This window comes from Carcharhinus amblyrhynchos, chromosome 26, assembly GCF_965287045.1.
Source record: "Carcharhinus amblyrhynchos chromosome 26, sCarAmb.v2.hapA, whole genome shotgun sequence".
Lineage (NCBI taxonomy): Eukaryota > Metazoa > Chordata > Chondrichthyes > Carcharhiniformes > Carcharhinidae > Carcharhinus > Carcharhinus amblyrhynchos.
In genome coordinates this window covers 28,805,773-28,829,111 of record NC_137349.1, presented here as the reverse complement: position 1 = coordinate 28,829,111, position 23,339 = coordinate 28,805,773, and the positions used below count along the sequence as shown (strand labels likewise).

Sequence of the window (23,339 nt, the reverse complement as noted above, 5' to 3'; positions counted from 1 at the left end):
CACAGTGCTACAGACCCGGGTTCAATTCCAGCCTTGTGTCACTCTCTGTGCAGACCCTGCATATTCTCCCTGTATTTGTGTGGGCTTCGTCCGGGTGCTCCGGTTTCCTCCCACAGTCCAAGGAAGGACCAATGCTGGTTAGGTGTATTGGCCATGCTAAATTCTCCCTCAGAGTACCCAAACAGGCGCCGGAGTTTGGCGACTTTGGGGATTTTCACAGTAATTTAAGTGCAGTGTTAATGTAAGCCTACTCGTGACAATAATAAATAAACAAAACATTAACAACATACAGAGATTAGAGTTCTGTCTAACTTTCACTAGCTCACTGTTTCCCAACAGTCTAAAGATGGACAGTTAGTTGGATTGGCCATGCTAAATTGTCCCTTAATGTTCCAAGAAGTATAGGTTAGGTGGATTATCCATGGTAAATGGGATTATAGGGATAGGGTGGGGTGATGTGCGCCTGGGTAAAATGCTCATTCCAGGACTTGGTGCAGACTTGATGGGCCAGATGGCCTCCTTCTGCATTATAGGGATTCTACGATTCTATTCTACATTGAATTTAAAAGTCTTATCTGCAGTGGAAATTTTTTCCATGGATTTATTGTGTCCCATATCTGCATTCTTCTCCTACATCCCATTTCATGGCCTTCAGACTTCGTCTCTAATTTTCTGTGCATCCCATTCAATTTCTACTGCATCATCAGCCACTTTAGCCCTACCCGTTTGCTAATAAATGAATAAAACTACAATTTCAGATTGAATAATCTGTCTAGCCATCCTTAGTGCTAAGCGTTTCTTTCTCCCTCAACCCAACATCCTCCATGATCTTTGCGCCCCTTCCAATTTTCATCACTTCACTATTGGCAAATATGTCTTCATGGCCTGCACAGACTCTAAGCTGTCAAATTCCATTCCTTAAATCGCTCCACCTCTCTTACCTCTCTCTTTCTCTACATCTCCTTAAAACATACCCCTTTGACTAAACTCTGGGTCACCTTAACCGTGTCAAATTCTGTTTGCTAACACTACCTGTGAAGCGTTTTGGGATATTTCTCTCTGTTAAAGGTGTTTTTTAAAAGTAAGTTATTGTAGTACAATTTGCCGGCAAGTTGTATGTTAATATATGAGCAGAGATATTGGATAACCCACGATGAGAGGTGAGTTGGGACGAGCGCTGAGTGAATCACAGAGGGGAAAATGCAGCCAGAGACATGAGTTATTCTAAAATTAGCAGAAGTTGGCCTCTTAGTGAAGGTCAATAAAATCTCTCAGCCAGAGAACATAAATCATAATTGGAATCTGACACTGACTCGGAAAATACTGATGAATTTTCTAATAATGCTGAGCATTGAAGCACCATCGATAAATTATGTTGCATAAATAATAAACAAACTAAAAGGTAGGGAAACAAATCTAACTTCCAAAAAGCGAGGCTGGACAGCCTTTACTTCATTTCATACAGACTGGAAAAGATGGAGCAAATGTGATCAAAAAGTTAAATGACTGGAACATTTGAGGCGCCAGACAAAATAAAATAATGGGTGTGATTTCCGGGTCTCACTCATCCCGAAACCATAAAATCCTGCCCACGGTCAACGGACCTTCTCATTGCTCCCCCCCCACTTGTGGCAAAATTCCAGCCAATGTTCTGGATTCTGGGTGCTTATCTCGATTTTTTTGTTTGCAGGTTGATGGAATTGCATCATGCCACCAAGACCTAACAGTTATTTAACTCTGGTGGGTATCGCAGTCAGACCTGATTGTGTCCTCACCCAATGTTTACACATATGGGCAGCACGGTGGCACAGTGGTTAGCACTGCTGCCTCACAGCATCAGGGACCAGGCTTCAATTTCGGCCTTGGGTGTCTGTCTGTGTGGAGTTTGCACGTTCCCCCGTGTCTGTGTGGGTTTTCTCTGGATGCTCCGGTTTTCTCCCACAGTCCAAGGGTGTGCAGGTTAGGAGGATTGGCCATGCTAAGTTGCCCCTTAATGTCAAGATAATATGCAGGGTAAATATGTGGGATTATAGGAACAGGGCATTGGTGAGATTGTTTTCGGTGCAGGCTCGATGAGCCGAATGGCCTCCTTTTGCACTGTAAGGATTCAATGCTTCCACGATTTTCCAACAGTGGCCATTGATTAGATGTAGGACATTGGCTGCTCTCCTTCTCTGTCCTTCCCCAGCCCACAGCCAAGTCAAGCAACATATTTGCAGTCCAGTTATGATCAACGAACTCAGCGAGACCCAAGGATCAAACCTGGACTCTCCTGGTCTACAAAGGTCAGCTCCACGCCAGGCAGTACATTTGATCACTGAGCCACCAAGGTAACAGTTCCACGTCCTGTCTAAACATCTCTCACATTTCCAATCTCTCCCTCGGCTAAATATTTACGAATCATTTTCAGAATTGAGGTGCGTGTCAAAGCAGCACTCAACCTCTGTCACAGTTTGTGCAATCTGCTGCTAGCATGCATCATAACAGAGGTATTTATCATCCCATATCTATTACATTGATACTTCTGTCATTTTTCATTATTCCTGCAGCGCTGTTTCACACAGTCACCTCTGGGACCAGGATTCCAATATCATCAAGGCTCGAGATGCAAGTTGCATCTGAATTGCAGAATGCTACAGCCCAAAAATGGGCCTCTCGGCTTAATAAGGCCACGCTGGAGTTTTTCTCCACCTAATCTTTTTGCTCATTTTACTTCCCACACATTTAGTACTCCTCCTTTTCAAGCACCTACCTAATGTTCTTTTAAGAGAATTGATGGACCCTGTATCAATGATGGTTTGTGGCAATGGATTTCACATACTTAGCAGTACGTTTCTCTTCTCCGTGTGTTTACTTAGTAGATCAATTTCAAAAGGAAAGATAAAAAAGTAATTGAAGTGTGGATGTTACTGAGATAAAGAATTACAGTCATGGAGAGAGACGTAAAAGGTTTGGTCATTCTTCACAAAGCTTAAAAGATGCCAAGATAGACCCAAGATTATGAATATTTAGGATCGTTTACGTACATTGTTGATGGATGGTCAATAAAAGGTCATTTAAGATGACGCTAAGAAGAATTAAAGGGGAGCTTTTATGAAAGATTCTTTATCCAGCTGGTGGTGGTTGTGGTACACCTTTGTGTAGGTATGCTTGACGAATCCAACATTGCTTCATTTTTTCTGTAATTTATGCCTTTAAATATAGAAACAAAAATCCTATTTGCCATTTTGTGATTTCATCCACTTACGAATCTACCTAATGATGGCTTGTAGCCACTAAAGTCCTTTTGTTCTTTACACAATTTAATACCTCACTCCCTCATCACCAGAATACTAGGCTTCAGAACCAAGCTCAGTGACTGGCCATCTTTCCAGTCCATGAAATGTCCTTTTATTCCGAACCTTTGGCCATCTCTCTCTGTCCATTTGAGAAGCACACATCTTTCAGAAAGCCATGTCAATTGATCCTAATTATTTTACATTTTTCCAAGTGCTTAGTGCTTTTCCCCATATTGTAAACTCATAGTACTTGGATTTTCCATGGAGATTGTGTCATCTCCCACTGTAACCTCACTGGAAGATCAGCCAAAGCCTCTCCAAGATTCTTCTGCTGAAGTTATGGCGAGACATTGAGAGAATCCATGGATATTTTACTCTGAGGAGTTAACAACTGAAGTGAGACAAAGTGAATTTTCTGGCTTAGTCCAGAATCCTCGATGGAAGAGAATGTGACCCTCTGGCACAATATTCCTTCGCACAGAATTGTGATCAAGTGTAAGCAACTTATTTAATATAATTTCCATTTATATAGTAACCTCCACTAACAGCTCGACACCCATCTGTGATGCCCCCACAATCTCAACATATTTCTTCTCCTCAACACTGAAGATTTATCTTACTTTCCTTCTTCCCTTCCTCCTTTCCTGCTTTCTTTCCTACTTGTGGAACTCTACCCTGATATCGCTTTCTGGCTAAAGTTGATGAGGCTTACAATCTAGAATGGTTTTAGGCTCAATTCCCACTTATGCTGTCTTTTATGCATGCCACTGCATTGATAATGACATTGCACTTGGACCACCACTGCCAGCGAGAGTGGGGAATTTGGTGCTCAACCAAAACTCCATTCACTGCAGCAGGACTGCAGAATCCTAGCCATGAGCAAGGTCAGGGAATCCTGTACCTGACCTATGAGTGCATGATGTCACAACTGGGTTGCTGGAATAGAAATGCTCATGTTCAGCACAGAACTCTCAAATATATATTAAAAAACAATAAAGAATATGTCAAAGTTTACAGTTAACAATATCCAACTGGATTTTGTATTAAAGGACGCCATGAGTGCTGAAATGTTGGGCAAGTTGAGGAAGAAGGGTTGGGATGGTGGCACAGTGGTTAGCACCGCTGCCTCACAGTGCCAGGGTTCAATTGTGGCCTCGGGTTGCTGTCTGTATGGAGTCTGCACGTTCTCCCCTTATCTGCATGGGTTTCCTCCGGGTGCCCCGATTTCCCCTCACAGTCCAAAGATGTGCAGGTTAGGTTGATTGGCCATGCTAAATTGCCCCTTAGTGTCAGGGGATTAGCAAGGATAAATACATAGGGTTAAGGGCTCCATGTGGCCTTAAGGGCCTGGGTGGGATTGTGGTCAATGCAGACTTGATGGGCTGAATGGCCTCCTTCTGCACTGTAGATTCTATGATTCTAACCTCAAGGAGCCCTGTCCAAGAAATCAAGTCTTGAATTGGTAATATTTTGATAAAGGTTTTATAAAGGTGGTGGTGAGAGGGAGTGACGGGGTGAATAGTATTGAAAAGGTGATGTAAGCAACATCAATTGTCATTTATGTTAATGATCTGGATGAGAATATAGGAGGCATGTTTGGTAAGTTTGCAGATGACACCAAGATTGGTGGCATAGCGGACAGTGAAGAAGGTTATCTAGGATTGCAACCGGATCTTGATCAATTGGACTAATGGCTGACGGATGGCAGATGGAGTTTAATATAGATAAATGTGAGGTGATGCATTTTGGTAGATTGAGTCAGGGCAGGATTTACTCAGTTAATGTTAGGGTACTGGGGAGAGCTATGGAACAAAGAAATCTAGGGGTACAGGTTCATAGCTCCTTGAAAGTGGAGTCACAGATGGTGAAGAAGGCATTTGGCATGCTTGGTTTCATTGGTCAGAACACTGAATACATGAGTTGGGACATCTTGTTAAAGTTGTACAAGACAATGGTAACTTGGAGTACTGTGTGCAATTCTGGTCACCCTATTGTAGAAAGGATATTATTAAACTAGAAAGAGTGCAGAAGAGATTTACTAATATGCTACCGGGGCTTGATGTTTTGAGTTATAAGGAGAGGCTGGATAGACTGAGACTTTTTCCTCTCAGGAGGTTGAAAGGTGATTTTATAGAGGTCTGTAAAATAATGAGGGGCATAGATCAGCTAGATAGTCAATATCTTTTCCCAAAGTAGGGGAGTCTAAAACTAGAGGGCATAAGTTTAAGGTGAGAGGGGAGAGATACAAAAGTGTCCAGAGGGACAATTTTTTCACACAGAGGGTGGTGAGTGTCTGGAACAAGATACCAGAGGGTGGTGAGAGTCTGGGACAAGCTACCTCTAATGGTAGAGGTGGGTACATTTTTGTCTTTAAAAAGCATTTAGACAGTTACATGGGTAAGATGGTTATAGGGGCATATGGGCCAAATGTGGGCAATTGGGAGTTGAGGTAGTAACAGAGATAACCTTTTCAACTTTCAAAAGAGGCTGTAATATTTTGGTTCCTGTGTAAATAAGGTGTTTCTTGTTATGGGGAATGTTATCCTCAAAATGGCTGCTGCTCTTTCTGACTCTTTTTTAAACAAAGAGGATCTAGAACCAACTTCTGTACTAACCAAACAGCTGCAAGACATTTGGATAGAATAAACTTACACTAAAGCATGAATATAATGTTCTGATTCCAATTCTCTTCCTGCACCTGGTGGTTCACTAAGTCAGAATTTCAAAGAACAAAGAACAGTACAGCACAGGAACAGGCCCTTCGGTCCTCCAAGTCTGCACCAATCACGTTGTCCTATCTAGACCAACCGCCTATATCCCTCTATTCTCCATTTGTTCATACGCTTATTGCGATAAGTCTTAAATGTGGCTAACATAACTGCCTCAACCACCTCACTTGGCAATGCATTCAGGCTCCCACTACCTTCTGTGTAAAAAACCTCCTCTGCACATCTCCACTGAACCTTTCCCCTCCCTCATCTTCAACTTGTGCCCCCTTGTAATTGTCACTTCTGCCCTAGGAAAAAGTTTCCAACTGTTCACCCTATCTATACCTCTCATAGTTTTATAAACTTGTATCAGATTGCTCCTTAGCCTCTGTCTTTCCAGGAAGAACAATCCCAGTCAATACAATCTCTCCTCAAAGCTAATACCCTCCATACCAGGCAACATCCTGGTCAACCTTTTCTGTGCTCTCTCCAAAACTGTCACGTACTTCTGGTAGTGTGGTGACTAGAATTGGACACAATATTGAAGAGGTGAAGTAAGCAACATCAATTGTCATTTATATTAATAATTTGGATGAGAATATAGGAGGTGCGTTTAGTAAATTTGCAGATGACACCAAGATTCAATATTCCAAATGTGGCCTAACCAACACTTTATACACCTGTAACATAGTTTGCCAACTTTTATACTCAATGCCCCATCCAATGAAGGCAAGCATGCCATATGCTTTCTTCACCATCTTTTCCACCTGTGCTGCCACTTTTAAGGATCTGTGGATCTGTACTCCCAGATCTCTCTATGTGTTTATGCTCCTGATGGTTCTGCCATTTATTTTTGAGCTCCCACCTGAACTGGATCTACCAAAACGCATCTCCTCGCATTTGATTGGATTGAATTCCATCTGCCATTTCTCCGCCCAATTTTCCAGCCTATCAATGTCCTGCTGTATTCTCTGACAGTCTTCATCACTGTTCGAGTCTCCTCCAATTTTAACATTATCTGCAAACTTGCTAATCAAACCAGCTACATTTTCTTCCAAGTCATTTATATATATACAAACAGCAGAGGTCTCAGCACTAATCCCTGTGGAACACCACTAGTTACAGGCCTCCATTCAGAAACCGCTACCCTCTGTCTTCTGTGGCCAAGCCAGTTTTAAACTCATCTAGCTTGTTCACCCCGATCCCGTGAGATTTAATCTTTCATCTGTTTCCATAGCGAGCTATTCTGGGGACAACCTTATAGCTTGAGGGGCACCAGTCCACATCAAGCATGGCTGACTAGGAATCTTTTCTACTCTTACCACCAGCCATTGGCATGTCTTAAAGTTTTTAAAGTTTATTTATTTATTAATCACATATAGGCTTATATTAACACTGCAATGAAGTTACTGTGAAAATCCTCTAGTTGCCACACTCCGGCGCATGCTCGGATACACTGAGGGAGAATTTAGCATGATCGATAGTCCTAATTGGCACATCTTTCAGACTGTGGGAGAAAACTAGAACCCCCAGAGGAAACACACAGAGGTGCAGGGAGAACGTGCATACTCTGCATAGATAATGACCGAAGCCTGGAATCGAACCTGGGTCTCTTGTGCTGCGAGGCAGCAGTGCCAACCACTGTGCCATCATACTGCCCCATTGGAAGGGTTTTTAAGTTGACAATCAACCTGTTTGGCCACATTATGAATGCACCTTTCTTGGCCATCAAATCCTGGGGTGGATTCGAATCTGGACTTTCTGGTCAGAGGCAGGGAACTACCCACTGTGCCATTACCATAAAGTAGGACACAGGAAATGTGCATCCAGTACTGTGTTTAACACATCTAATTGGAAAACATTGAGAAGCACTTTAAGGAATGAGATGTAAATGAGGAAGAATTGGAAATATTGTTATGAACTGGAGGAACAACTGGGGATTTACGAGGACTCAGTTGATAAAGGACTGGGGGTGGAACTGGCACAGGATTCCTCTAATCCCTTCTCCAAGTTACAGCATCAAATTGGAAAGAAATTGCACCAAATGATTGGATTTTAAGGAACCTTGACTGTGACAAGAGTAATTTGTTCTTGTGGTGCTCAAAGAGACAGGTTAGACTGCACAGAGCTCAACGCTGACAGCAGAGTTAAGTATTATATGATTTGGGCTGCAGTGTTTGTAAGATCGCAAGGTATTTATGAATAGGGAAGGCCATTTGGCCCAGTTCAGTTCACTGATCCAGAAAGACCCTAATGTTCCTCCATTATCTTCAATGATTCCAAAATTCTCAGCCCGCTATTCTTTCTGGAAATCCATACCATGTATTGTTCTTACTGCTGTCCTGGGTACAGTCCATGAAAAACATTATAGGAAATCAATTTGTTTATTTTACAGAATTACCACAAAATATTTCTCATTGGTTGCAATTAATAAGCACATAAATCTATTGTGGTGTTTGAGGTTTGGGTTTCGACAAAAAGGATTGATGTGCACAGGATAGAGATGCCTTTCCGAGGAAATTGGCTGCCTCATAAAATGGAGATGAAATCTTTTTGTCATTGATAAATGAATTCATATCGAGGAAGGGAGGCACTCCCAGAAACAGGGAATGACATTCAGCAAATAATTCAACCAGGGCTGCGCAACTGGATGTTGGTGCTCTGCACAGATATCATTAATCTTATCGAGTGCTGGTGCAGTGAAACTTTCAGCTCCAGGAGTTTGCATTCCTCCACGGACTAAAGACAGACAGGATACATGGGGAAAACTTTAACTAGCATTGATCTTCAATGCAGAACCGAGGAGCTATCAGTGTGCTCAAAACAGTGAAACCTTCTCCAATTACAGCAAAGTTCTTGTACCTTCAATGATTATCCATTATTGTTCAGCCGCATGGCCCAGTCTAGCGCTAGTTCAGAGTATTTGATTTTTTTTTGAGTAAGTGCCTTCAGGAAACTTTTTAATTTGATTTGATTTATTATTGTCACATGTATTATTATACAGTGAAAAGCATTGTTACTTGCGTGCTATGCAGACAAAGCATATAGAGAAGGAAACGAGAGAGTGCAGAATGTAGTGTTACAACCACAGCTAGGGTGAGGAGAAAGATCAACTTAATGCGAGATAGGTCCGTTCAAAAGTCTGATGGCAGCAGGGAAGACGCTGTTCTCGAGTCGTTTTGTATGTGACCTCAGACTTTTGTATATTTTTCCTGACGGAAGAAGGGGAAGAAAGAATGTCCGGTGTGCGTGGGGCCCTTAATTATGCTGGCTGCTTTGCCAGGCAGCGGGAAATGTAGACAGAGTCAATGGATGGGAGGCTGGTTTCCTTGAACTTGGTTTCCTTTCTCGTGTCAAAATTAATAACTCAACATTTCATAATGCTTAAATCTAGATATGGTACTTGTGTTTGAGAAGAGTTTTCTAACCCATTTCTCTTACCCTTGGAAAGGTTCTGAACACTCAATACGTGATTCTTCTCTCATCAATATTTTTCTCCATCACCTTTGCATACACAATTCAGACCATTGTTATGTCCAATTCTATATGGATGCTCATACTCTCTTCCATCTCAAGTTGATCTCTTCCTGCCTTACCTATTTTTTTTTCAGACCAGGTAAGGACGGCAGATTTCCTTCCCTGAAGGACATTAGTGAAGCAGTTTTCTGACAATCAACAGTGGTTTCATGGTCATCAGTAGATTCTTAATTCCAGATATTTTTTATTGAATCCAAATTCCACCATATGCTGTGGTGGGATTCGAACCCAAAACACTTGCCGGGTTTCTGTATTAATAGTCCAGTGATAATACTACGAGGGCATCACCTTCCCCATCATATTGATACTCATCTGAACTTCCCTTTTTCAAATTTTCTTTTGTTCATGGGAGGAAGGTTAGGCCAATCTTTATTGTCCCTCTCTAATTGCCTTTGAGAAGGTAAGGGTGAGCTGCATTTTGAACCCCTGCAGTCCAGGGGTACACCCCTGTGCTGTTAGAAAGTGATTTCCAGGATTTTGACTGCAAAGGAACAGCAATATATTTCCAAATCAGGATGGTGACTGGCTTGTAGAGGAACTTGCAGGAGGTGGTGCTCCCTATGTCTGCAGCTCTTATCCATCTAGGGTGGTAGAGGTTGTGAGTTTGGAATGTGCTGTTGAAGGAGCCTTGCTGAGTTGCTGCACATGCACCTACACATACTTACTCTAACTTGCGTTGTCACTATGTTGAAGTGAAGTAAATAGCATTCCTTCCCAATACATCAACAGCCTTGATTGCCTCAATTTTCTCCATCTTCCCTTTCTCCTACAATCTACAGGCTTTCAAAACCTGAGCTTAACGTTAATCCTCGATTTAGCTTGTCCTTGTCCCTGTTTAATCGTAATGTCCTGGACTGTTAGCCTTGGACTTTCACCTAGTAGTCTCAGTAAAAGAGTGCAGGAAGTGGCCATAGTGCAGGGTAAGGATAAATAAAAGCAGAGAAGTTGAGGGGAACATTCAATATAAGTTTATTTAACTCATCCTTTTTTGTTTGATCTTGAGCCCACCCTCAGCCCCTCCTCCAGACTCTCTCTTAATCATTTCCCTTTCCAGAAATACATTGCCTTGTGACCTATTTTATATTAATTTACATCAATCCCACTCCAGATAACGTTATTATTCACTGCGGGAAAAGCTTGCCTTTCTGCTCCTTATTAAATGTGTATCTAACTTGTGGTTACTGTGCTGTGCTGCCCCTGATCCAGCAGTAAATAACACATGGTGCTATTTACTGCTGGATCAGGGAGCAGCTAAAACTGTACAAAATAAGGAGTGTTTTTGAGATGCCAAGGACCTTGGACCTTAATGAAAGGGTCAGTGAGTGATCAACATTGCCTCAGTGAAAAGCAATGTTGAAGTGGACTCAAAAACAGACATCATATCCCTTATCTATATATGTAAAGGGTACAATGCCTGCTTCAGGCATGGGTAAAGGATGTCTTTTCTTTGTCCTTACCCAATTAAAAGGCCTCATAACATGATTTGGGAGTTTGCTTGTACTTTCTGCTCACCATTTAGGAGGTTGTCTGGCACTAGAAAACAGGCACTACACACAGGATGATTAACTCAAATAAATGACATTTTGACCATAGGTCCTGGTGAGGGAAGGCAGGAATAGTGGAGAACTGACCAGAAATCCCCCTGGTGGCCAACAACAGCAGTACGCATGCAAAGACAAAAATCAAAAAGGCAAAGACAAGAGGTGACACCCCAGGCCCAGTCTCCCATGGACTGCCCTAGACATAAGACACAAAAGGCAGCCCTTCGGAGACACAGGACAAAAGAAAAATCAAAATTAGGGACAATAGTTTAAAATAAATACATAGCAGTTGGTCACCTTGGTTTCAAAGCTTAATTTAACCCCCAGTGACCTTCCAAGCAGCCAATTAATTCATTCAAAAATAGAAACTGCTGGAAAGTCTCAGCAGATATGACAGCATCTATGGGGAGAGAATAGAGCCAAAATTTCAAGTCTAGATGATCCTTCATCAGAGCTGCCAGCAAAGAGAATTAACTCCAAAGAGCCAATTAATTTATCAGCTCTGAAGAAGAGTGGCACAGTGGTCACTGCTGTCTCACAGCACCAGAGACTCAGGTTCGATTCCCGGCTTGGGTCACTGCCTAGGCAGATTCTGCATGTTTTCCAAGTGTCTGGGTTTCCTTCAGGTGCACTGGTTTCCTCCCACAGTCAGAAAGATGCGCTGATTAGGTGCATTGGCCGTGCTAAGTTCTTCCTCAGTGTACCTGAACGGGTGCGGCTAAGGGATTTTCATAGTAACTTCATTGCAGTGTTAATGTAAGCCTACTTGTGATACTAACAAATATACTTTTAAAAGGAGTCACACAGACTCGAAACATTAACTCTGTTTCTTTCTCCGACAAATGCTCCCAGAGCTGCTGCGATTCCCCAGCATTATCTGTTTAAGTAATTAGTTCATTTTCTTGTCCTCGGACCACAGTAGTTCACAAATCAGGTTGCAGGGGGAAAGCAGTTGTGGTAAGTCTGCAATTTAAAGTACAAGAGGAGTATTCCTCATCCGAGACTCTCAGGAAAAATTGTGTTTCGGATCATTTCGATTTTTGGATACCGCGTTACAATAGCTGGAGCCTAGATATAATCTGCAGTAAATCAAATGGCAAAAACAGTAAGATTTTATGACTGAGGTAAAGAGAAATTTCTTCATCCAGTGGGTGGTGAATGTATGGAATTCACTATCACAGAAAGTAGTTGAGGCCAAAACGTTGTCTGATTTCAAGAAGAAATTAGATATAGCTCTTGGGGATCAAGGGATATTGGGAGTAGATGGCTTTAGGATATTGAATGTGATGATGCAGGTCCTGATATTCTTCATCCCAGAGCACTTAAGGAAGTGGCCCTGGAAATAATAGATCCATTGGCGGTTATTTTCCTTTGGACTCTGGACAGGGTCCTACAGATTGGAGGGGAGCTAATGTAATCCTGCTATTCAAAAAGGGAAGTAGAGAGAGAACAGGGAACTATAGACCAGTGAGCCTGACGTAGTACTGGGGATGTCTCTAGAGTCCAATATCAAGGATTTTGAAACTCAGCATTTGGGAGGCAGTGGTATAAATAGACAAAGTCAGCATGGATTTACGAAAGGGAAATCATGCTTGACAAATCTATTGGAATTCTTTGTTGATGTAACTTGTAGAGTTGATCGAGAGCCAGTTTTGGTTTATTTAGACTTTCAAAAGGCTTTTGACAAGATTTCACATAACAGACTACAATGTAAAATGAAAGCACAGGGGATTGCAGGGAATGTCTTGAGATGGGTAGAAAGCTGGTTAGCAGATAGGAGGCAAAGATTTAACATAAATGGGTCTTTTTCTGACTGGTAGACAGTGACCAGTGAGATTCCACAGGGATCTGTGTTAGGACCCCAAGTCTTCACATTATACATTCATGATTTGGAAGGGAAACTGAATGTATTATTTCCAAATTTTCAGATGATACTAAATTGGGAGGGAGGGTGAGCTGTGAGGAGGGTGCAGAGATGCTTCAGCATGATTTGGACAGCCTGACTGTGTGAGCATATGCAGTAAAATGTGGATAAATGTGAGGTTATCCACACTGGTAGCAATAATAGGAAAACAGATTATTATTTGAATGGGTGTAAATTGAGAGAGATGGATAGACAGCAAGACTTTGGTTTCCTTGTGTATCAATCGCTGAAAGTAAGCACATAGATGCAGTAGGCAGTAAAGAAGGCAAATGATATGTTGGCCGTCATAGTGAGAGGATTTGAGTATAGGGATAGGAATGTTTTGCTGCAATTGTATATGGTGTTAGTGAGGCCACACCTGGGTAATGTGTGCAGTTTTGGTGTCCTTACCTGATGTCGGATGTCCTTGTTATAGAGGGAGTACAGTGAAGGTTTACCAGGCTGATTCCTGGGATGGCAGGCCTATCATATGAGGAGAGACTAAGTCAGTTAAGATTATATTCACTGGAGTTTATAAGAGTGAGAGGGGATCTCACACAAAGCTGGTTAGCAGAGTAGATTCAGAAAGAATGTTCCCAATGGTGGGGGAGTCCAGAACTAGGAGTCATAGTTTGAGGATAAGGGGTTAATCTTTTTGAACTGAAGTGAGGAGAAATTTCTTTGTCCGGAGGATGTGAATGTGTGGAATTCACTACCAGAGAAAGTAGTTGGGGCCAAAACATTGTCTGATTTCAAGAAGAAATTAGATATAACTTTTGGGGCTGAGGGGATCAAGAGATATGGGGGAAGGAAGGATCAGGATATTGAATTTGATGATCAGCCCTGATCAAAATGAATGGCAGAACAGGCTCAAAGGGCTGAATGGCCCACTCCTGCTTCCAGTTTCTATGTTTTTAATGAGATGTAGCACTGAAAAATAAATACAGGGTACCTGGAGTATGTTCCCAGCCATGATGCCCTCTGAGATTCTGCTTGTACGGATTGCAAGGTAAACAGTGCAGACCAACAACTAGACTTCCCATACTAATGGTCGGGTACGGTGGGTGAGGTTTGTATTGGCTCAAGTCATAAACTTCCTGCACTGAATGAGGTTTAAAAGACATGCGGTTTCGGACTGTGGTCGGTTCTCGGATATAAGGGTAAAGAATACTCGACCTGTAATTGTATATGGGTTCTAACCCTCAGGGATGATAAATAGATTCATTCTAAAGTTGAAGTTTATTTATTAGTATCACAAGTAGACTTATATTAACACTGAAATGAATATACTGTGAAAATCCTCTAGTTGCCACACTCCAGCGCCTCTTCGGATACACTGAGGGAGAATTTACCATGGCCAATGCATCTAAACAGCATGTCTTTTGAACTGTAGGAGGAACCGGAGCATCCAGAGGAAACCCACACAGGCACGAGGAGAATGTGCACACTCCACACAGGCTGTGACCCCAGCCAGGAATCGAATCCAGGTCCCCTGGTGCTGTGAGGCAGCAGTGCTAACCACTGTGCCACTGTGCCACCCATAGAGAGCTACGGGTGGAATTAATGGTCCTGGATAAGGAAGGGAAATTAAAACAGGCTTTCCGGCCGCTGTTGGCCATATTCAGCCTGACAAAGAGTATTGGACATTGCATTACAACCAATCTATTTCACCCAATGTTCACACAACAATTTTCCAGAACGTTGAATAGTGATCAGGATTAGGGGTCATGAGCTTTCGGAGCGCTGCTCTTTCATCAAGTGAGAAGGAATTACCTGACAAAGGAGCAGTGCTCTGAAAGCTCGTGATTCCAAATACACGTGTTGGACGTTAACCTGGTGTTGTGAGACTTCTTATTGTGCCCACCTCGGTCCAACGCTGACATCTCCACATCATGGATTAGGGACAGAGATATATCTATTTTTCTCTTCCCTTGTCCACAAGGCTAGCACTCTGACTGTCACACAGTCCCATTTCAGCATTGAACAAGAAATGCCCTTGGAAGCTTTCAAAGTTGACTTAAAATAAAAATTTAAACAATCAAATCTTGTCTTGATTTCTGGTCTGGCATGTTGGGGACAGGAACTTGGATTATTCACACAATCATTTTAATTCATGAAATTTTGTTTGACATCCTCTTTAAAACATCCCTGGAAATACATTGTTAAATGTGTTTCCATTTTCCTTTCCAATAAAACATTGAAAAACCTTTGTTATTTTTTACCTTCATATCGTGAATCCCAGAAAGTTCCTCAAAGGTTTTCTCTCCGACCATAACAGCTGCCAGGTTAGCCGTGTAACTGGATAAAACCAAGAGGCAAAATATTGCCCAGAGGTTCATTAAGAAACGCCCAGTCCAACATTTGGGTGTCTTACTAGAAACTGTTCGTCCGAAAAGGATTGCGTAGCACAAGTTAAGAGCTGAGGAATAAGAGAATACTTTTATTCTATTTCTCCCATTGGGGGTCATTCCAAAAGGACTGTTCCACTCATAAAGTGTCAGAAACAAGGCCGTTAGGTGGAGAGCCACAAAGATCCCGACCCACATTGACCAGTGTAATGGCCACATAAAAGCGCCAATGGGAGCCGCTGTGTCCCTTGACCTCACTAGGATGGCTAAACTGGTGGAGTAGAAGGGGCTGGTGAAATCTATCACCTTGCTGCGTGCCGAGTTGATGCTAAAGGAGGTGACGGCCATGTGGGCAGCACCGCTGAGGAGATCACCCACCAGTCCTGTCCACGAACCATTTTTCCAGGCGCCATACTTGCCATCTCCAACGATGTACAAGTCAAAGTCAAAACCCAGATCGTCCGACAGCTGCTCCAGGAGGTCCATGCAGTAACCATAGCAACATTTCTTGTACTCTGTTGGCACTGATCCATTTTCGTCGTTCAGCTCCTCAAATAAGCGTGCCAACGCAGCGGGGTCTTTGGTGTGAGGGTCCAAGCACAGGAGGCCCGCTGGGCAACTACCATCACGGTCAACCTCCCTAGTGAAAACAAAGGGCAACTCCACCAGGGTGACCACCCGCAACCTGGAGTGGGCCGAGCTGCTGTCCTCGTTCATCTCATTCTGCATTCTGCTGGGCCAGATGCCTCGCTCTATCTCGATTTTCTGTCTGTTCCATTTGCCAACTCTCACCCAGGTGGGTTTTCCCAAAGGGTCTTGCCGCAGGTTCCAGATATGATAACGGTGATCGCTGCGAATGTGTGACGTCTCCTGCACATGGATGTAACCTGTCACCCCGTCAAACGATGTGTTTGCCAAAAACCTGGAGAGAATAAAAGTGGTAAAAGAAACTTGCTCAATGATAACAACAGCAGACATTCACGTAGCAGATTTAATGTGATAGAATGTCCCAAGGCCGCATCACAATCCCAAACACAAAAGGAGGTATTAGGACGTGAGCAAAAATTTGGACGAGTTCAAGAGCATCTTCGGAGATGTTAAAGAGCTAAAAAGAGATGTTCGGGGAGGAAATCCCAGTGCTTCAGCTGTAGACAGCTAAAGGAAAATAGGCTTTTGATTCCAGATATTTTCACTGAATTCAAATTTCACCATCTGCCATGGTGGGATTTGAAACCAGATTCTCAGAAATTACCCTGGGTCTCTGGATTACTAGTCCAGTGACAATATTACTACCCCACTGCCTCCTCACAGTGCATTGTCCTGTGACCTGAAGGAGATTAAGATAAATTGGGGGTTAGGGAAAGGTAGATTAATTTGTGAATGTCTAGTGATGTGCCATGAAATTGTAGGGAACTTGGGTGATATTTTCCAGACTTTTCCCTCGATTTGACCAGTTTTTTTTTCCCACTCTCTTTGCTATCAGCCGCCAACCACCCCCAATCCCCCCCAACCCCCACTGGTTGCTGAGGAGGGCAGTACATAATGTTGTATGTCAAAACAACTTAATTTTGAGTGTTCAAATGTATTGTATCCCAATTATTTAAAACTTGTAATATTTAGTGTAGTGGGCAGAGTGAGGCAAAGGAAATTGTGGATGCACATCAGACTAGAATTGGAGGAATGTAGAGTTCTCTGAGGTTGTGGAACTGCAAGTGGTTACTGAGATGGGGAGGGGCAAAGCCATGATGGATCTGAACAGAACGGTAAGAATTTTAAATCTTGAGGCATCGCTGAATCTAGGGCAGCGAGCATAAGGGTGATGGGTGAATGGAACTTGCTGCAATTCAGGATACAGACAACAAATGTTTGGAGGAGATACAGCTTATGGAGACTGGGAGATGAAAGGCTGGCTAAGAACATTGGAATAGTTGAGTCTGGAGGTAACGAAAGCATGGATCGGGTGATAGGCTAAGGCAGGAGTGGCGATGAACAACAGTTAACATTGTAAATATTACAAGTTTTAAGTAATTGGGATATAATATATTTGAACACTCAAAATTAAGTTGTTCTGACATACAACGTTATGTATTGCCCTCCTCAGCAACCAGTGGGGGGTGCGGGGGTTGTTTTGGGGGGGGGGGGGTGGGGGGAGGTTGGTGGCTGATAGCAAAGAAAGTGGGGAAAAAAACTGGCCAATTCCAGGGAAAAGTCTGGAAAATATCACCCAAGTTCCCTAAGTCAATCAATTTCATGGCACATCACTATACATTCACAAATTAATCTACTTTTCCCTAGCCACCAATTTATCTTAATCTCCTTCAGATCACAGGACAATGCACTGTGAGGAGGCAGTGGGGTAGTAATATTGTCACTGGACTAGTTATCCAGAGACCCAGGTAATTTCTGTGGATCTGGTTTCAAATCCCACCATGGCAGATGGTGAAATTTGAATTCAATGGAAATATCTGGAAGCAAAAGTCTATTGATGACCACAAAAATATTGTTAAATGTTGTAAAAACCCATTGGATTCACTAATGCTCTTTAGGGAAGGAAATCTGCTGCCCTCACCTGGTTTGGCCTACATGTAACTCCAGAGCCACAGCAATGTGGCTAACTTTTAATAACTTCCAAAGGCCTAGTGAGCCACTCAGTGCAATGGAAATTAGGAATGAGGCGGCACGGTGGTTAGCACTGCTGCCTCACAGTGCCAGGGACCTGGGTTTGAGTCCTGGCTTGGGTCACTGTCTGTGTGGAGTCTACACGTTCTCCCCGTGCCTGCGTGGGTTTCCTCCGGGTGCTCCAGTTTCCTCCCACAGGCTGAAAGACATGCTGGTTAAGTAGACTGGCCATGCTAAATTCTCCCTCAGTGTACCCGAACAGGCCCTGGAGTGTGGCCACTTGGGGATTTCCACAATAACTTCATTGCAGTGTTAATGTAAGCCTACTTGTAACACTAATAAATAAATGTTAAAACTTTAAATGCTGCCAGCGACGCCTACGTCCAATGAATGAAAGAAAACAAGAAAGTAAATATCGTCATCGCCTTGACCAGTAGCAAAAGGTTCAAATTTCTGATCTTGATTTGTTTCTGATCTCTTTCCCTTGCCTAATCAGTCAAAAATCTGTCCTGTAGCCTCAGTACCCTTCACTTCCACTACTTCTCTGGGCTGCTCCAAGATCACATCTTATAATCTCTTCTGTTCTCTTTACTTCAGGGATAAGTCAGAATTTTCCAAGTGCAAAGCCTTTGATGTGATGTCTCAGGTGAAGGGATATCTCATTGGTATTCACTATTTAGGATACACATGAGAGGAATAGCCACCTGAGTGAGCTACTGGGAGGTGAGAAGGATAGTGATAGGATAGTGGAGGGAACTGGAACCCCTCCAATCTCGCTCACATATAAGAGCAGCACAGTAGCACAGTGGTCAGCACTGCTGATTCACAGCACCAGAGATCCAGGTTCGATTCCTGGCTTGGGTCACTGTCTGTGTGGAGTCTGTACATTCTCCCTGTATCTGCATGAGTTTCCTCTGGGTGCTCCAGTTTCCTCCCACAGTCTGAAAGATGTGCTGGTTAGATGCATTGACCCGAATAGATGCAAGTGTAGCAACTAGGGGAATTTCACAGTAACTTCATTACAGTGTTAAAGTAAGCCTTACTTGTGACTAATAAATAAACTTTAGAGCATGTGACAGTGTTGTATTCTGCCCCTTTCGCCAGCTCCCCTTCCTGACTGAAGAATTAGTCTGCCCATCTACCAAAAAGCTGACTGCCCTGTAGCCATTTTACACTAGGAGTTACAGGGTGAGACTTCCACTCCCATCTGGAAGAGACCCACCCACCCCAGCCAATCTAATTGGCCAGCTGTTCTATAGTCCAATCAATGCCAGGTTGGAATAGTGACCAATGCTGGGACTACAGGTAGTCAATGAGAAGTAGTAATGGTGGAACCTGGTCTTCAAGGTAAGTGCAGGCTTTTGAATGGGCCTAGCTGGCAAATGCCAGCCAATGAGGGAGGGTAAGGAGCTAGATTTACAGGCCAGGGGGAGGGTTAAAGAGGGTGGGGGGTATGTTCTTGGTGGGTGAACCGCACTTAAAATGCAGCCGGGTTGCCCACTTTGGTTTCACCTACCCCTTGCCATGGGGAAAATAAAGGCGGAGGTGAATGAGGCCTTCAGTGGCCATTAATCTCACTGTGCTACTGATAGACATATCTCCCATGAACGTCACCCAGCTGTGGAGTTGGGGCAGTTTGGATGGAAACCATTCATCCTCAGAATGTAGGCAACATTGGCAAGATCAAATTTAACTCTCCAAACACACCTACTGGAAAATATGGTGGTAAGACTTCTTCCTGAATTGCAAAAGTCCGTATGGTGAAGACATTAGGGAGGGAATTCCTGGATATTGATAAGGGATAGAGTAAAGGCAATATGTTCCAAATTGGGATGACTTGGAGAGAAATAGTGGCACCCTGTTCAGGTACTCTGATGGAGAATTTAACATGGCCAATACACCCAACCAGACTGTGGGAGGAAACCAGAGCACCTGGAGGAAACCCATGCAGACACAGGGAGAATGTGCAAAAGCCACACAGACATTGACCCAAGCCGGGAATCGAACCCAGGTCCCTGGCATTGTGAGGCAGCAGTGCTAACCACTGTGCCACCGTGCCGTACAGTTTTGAATCTGCTCATCCATTTCCTGTCCCAGCTGCTGAATTCTCCACACCTGCTTTCAGTGGCAGGATAAGGAACTCTGTGTGCGGGATCCTGACACCCACTATGCATTGGGAAAGGAGGATGTGTTGGATTATGCTGCTCTATTCCCTGTTCCATCTTGGTGAGTGGGAGCGAGTGAGTGCAGGCAGGGGACCTGATCCTCTTTACACTTTGCCACCCAGAGAAGCCGGTTCAGTGGGGGATTGGGTAGAGCCGGCTGCTAAGTGTCACTGAGTTGAACAGCCAGTGGACATCTGTTAAACATGGACACTGGTTTCGAGCAGAGTTAATAATAACTGACCCAAGTCAATTATAGTCAGGTTACCTATTGTTCCCTAATAATCACGATCAAGGAAAATCAATCTCTTAAACAGAAAGCTGGAAAAAAACAAAGATTTAAGCACAATGAGAGTTTGTGAGGCAATCATTTTATTTTTCTAAAGCTGACTGATTGCTGTCAGGAGCAGAGATCCCAGGTTCAGCTCATATCTGTTAGTCTTTCAGCAGCCCCACACCCCACCATTGCTCAGTCTCCTGGCACTCACTGCTTCAGCTCAACAAAAAACAAAACACAAATAAACAGTTTTGTGGAAGGATCATTTTGATCCAAAATATTAACTCTGTTTCTCTCCACAGTCTCCTGGCCAGAGGCAGAGGGTCATGGTTGAAGTTTTTTTTGTGACTGGAAGCCTGTGTCGAGTGATATACCACAGGGATTGGCGCTGGGTCCCTTGGTGTTTTTAGTCTATGTCAATGATCGAGACAGGGACAGAATCATTATGTTCGCAGATGATATGAAAACTGGTGGTGCGATAAAGAGCCAGGAGAAAAGCCTTAGATCACAGGATGATATAAACTGGCTAGTCAGTGCAAAATGAAATTTAACCCTGAAAAGTGTGAGGTGATGCATTTTGGGAGCGCCAACAAGATAAGGGAATACACAATGAACAATAAGTCCAGAGGGATCAGAGGGATCTTGGGGTGCATGTCCATAAATCCCTGAAGGCAACAGGCAGGTAGATAAGGTGGTTAAGAAGGCATATGGGATACTTGTCATTATTAGCCAGGGCATAGAATATAAAAGCAGGAAGGTTATAATGGAACTGTGTAAAACACTTGTTAGGCCACTGCAGTTCTGGTCTGCACACAGTAGGAAGGATGTGATTGCACTAGAAAGGGTGCAGAGATGATTCACCAAGATGTTGTGTTTCGGATATGAAGAGAGGCTGGTTAGGCTGGAGTTGTTTCCATAGAGCAGAGAAGGCTGAGGCAGGGCCTGATCGAAGTGTACAAAATTACTTGAGATACAGATGGAAAGAATCTTTCCGCCTCAGTGGAGGGGTCAATAACCAGAGGGCATAGATTTAAAGTAAGAAGCAGGAAATTTAAAGGGAATTTGAGGAAAATGTTTTCACCCAGAGGGAACTGGAACTCACTGTCTGAAAGGATTGTAGAGGCAGGAACCTTACAACATTTAAGAAGCATTTAGATGAGCATTTGAAATGCCATCGCATACAAAGTCTATTTATTTATTATTTATTAGTGTCACAAGTAGTTTTTCATTAACACTGCAATGAAGTCACTATGAAAGTTCCCTGGTTGCCACACTTTGGCACCTGTTTGGGTACACTGACGGAGAATTTAGCATAGCCAATGCAACTAACCAGCACGCCTTTAGACTGTGAGAGGAAAGTGGAGCACCCAGAGGAAACCCACAGACACCAGGGGAATGTACAAACTCTACACAAGCGGTGACCAAAGCTGGGAATCAAACCTGGATTCCTGGTACTGTGAGGCAGCAGTGCTAACCACTGTGCCACTGTGCAACCCACAACAAGGTTAGTGAGCAAGTGCTGGAAAATGGGATTAGAATAAATAGGTGTTTGGTAGCCAATGTAGACATGATGGGCAGAAGGGTCTCTTTCTGTACTACAAACTCTCCAACTCCGCAAGTGGTGCCAAACTCACTGGGTTTTTCTGTTTTTATTCCAGATCAATGGCCATTTGGGTAATTTGCTTGGGAAGCATCTATTAGCTGTGGAAGAAAATCTCTGAGCACAGGTGAGGGCAGGAGGAAACCGGAGAAAGAGAAATTGAACTCATCAAAACATTTACAAGATTAAAGTTTTACCTTGAAAGATATTGACCTGAAGATAAGGCTCCTTCTTTCTGTTTGTCGTTACAGTTCACCATGCTCTGGATGAGTGTCGTGTCTGGCTGTATAAACACAGCTGTTGATATGGCTCTAGATATTAGCTCCACCGCATCTCTCACATAATTTCCCAGAACCGGTTTGTTCACTTCACCGTAAGCAAGGAGACCGAGGGGTAGGCCTGTGGTTTGCAGATCCTCAACGTTGAGCGGATGACCAATAACCCAGTGAAACTCGGGTGAAGTCAAACCCAACCCAGCTGCCGTTTCAAAGACAAAGCCAGAGCATTTGGCATTGCTGCTAAACATCAAAACAGAAGTGGATGAGTCCTTTAAATCACTCAATTTCTCGTGTAAAAAACGAATGACGCCCGCATCATCCATGTCTGTTAGGTTGAGTAAAGCCCGCAGTTCAAAGTTGGAGTTGTTGCTCAGGTAACTGAGGAACCTGGAGATATCCCAACTGTGGCACAAGATCACACTCACGTCATACCAGGAGTTGGTCTTAAGGACACTGATGAGCAAATCCATCAAGGAAGTCACTGAGCTCTCCATGCTCATCTGTAGATGCAAAGGATTCTGGAAGATAAATGAGTCTTGGGGTTAGCATCTGGAATTTGGAAACGAGATTATCTAAAAGATCCAGGATCAAAAGGGAATTTGAGCTTAGCTCTTGAGGAATAAAACCGGCTTGGTACCTGACATGTTCAACGCCAGCCCAAAACTCAACCCAATCTCTGCCCAGCTCCCCCAACAATCCCACAGGGCCACCGTCCAACTCACCCAGTGCCCTAACTGAATTTCTGTAACCCCCACCCTGGGTTCCACCATTCCAAGTCTATATTTTACTAAACCTTTTGCCATCCTACATCTGAACTTTACAGACTGATTTAAGCAGGGTATGTTCTGCAGAAGTATGTGTTCTGTATTAATTCTATAGTTGGAGGTTAGCAATAGTTAAATCTCCGTGTGTTGGACACTCGAGAAGCTATTCAAAATGTTGACTGCAATTTCTTTTCTCAAGCAATATTTTAGATTTATTTTTCACTGATTTCTGGAGTTATCATCCAATTTTGAAGTAATTTAGTCTCATCTCAACACATGTAGGCATCAGATTTAGTGCTAGAGATTTGAATGCAAGATATCTAA

General features: G+C 43.2%; 1 protein-coding gene across 1 annotated transcript in view; it reads right to left on the bottom strand.

Moving 5' to 3' along the window:
* The window catches only part of grin3bb (glutamate receptor, ionotropic, N-methyl-D-aspartate 3Bb), a 66,389-nt gene that overhangs the window by 14,069 nt on the left and 28,981 nt on the right, over positions 1 to 23,339 (bottom strand). Inside the window, exons 2-3 of the mRNA XM_080213010.1 lie at positions 22,171 to 22,769; positions 15,190 to 16,237 (exon numbers count right to left, since the gene is read on the bottom strand). Coding sequence (XP_080069136.1) covers positions 15,190 to 16,237; positions 22,171 to 22,769 — 1,647 coding nt within the window. The remainder of the gene's footprint in view (positions 1 to 15,189; positions 16,238 to 22,170; positions 22,770 to 23,339) is intronic.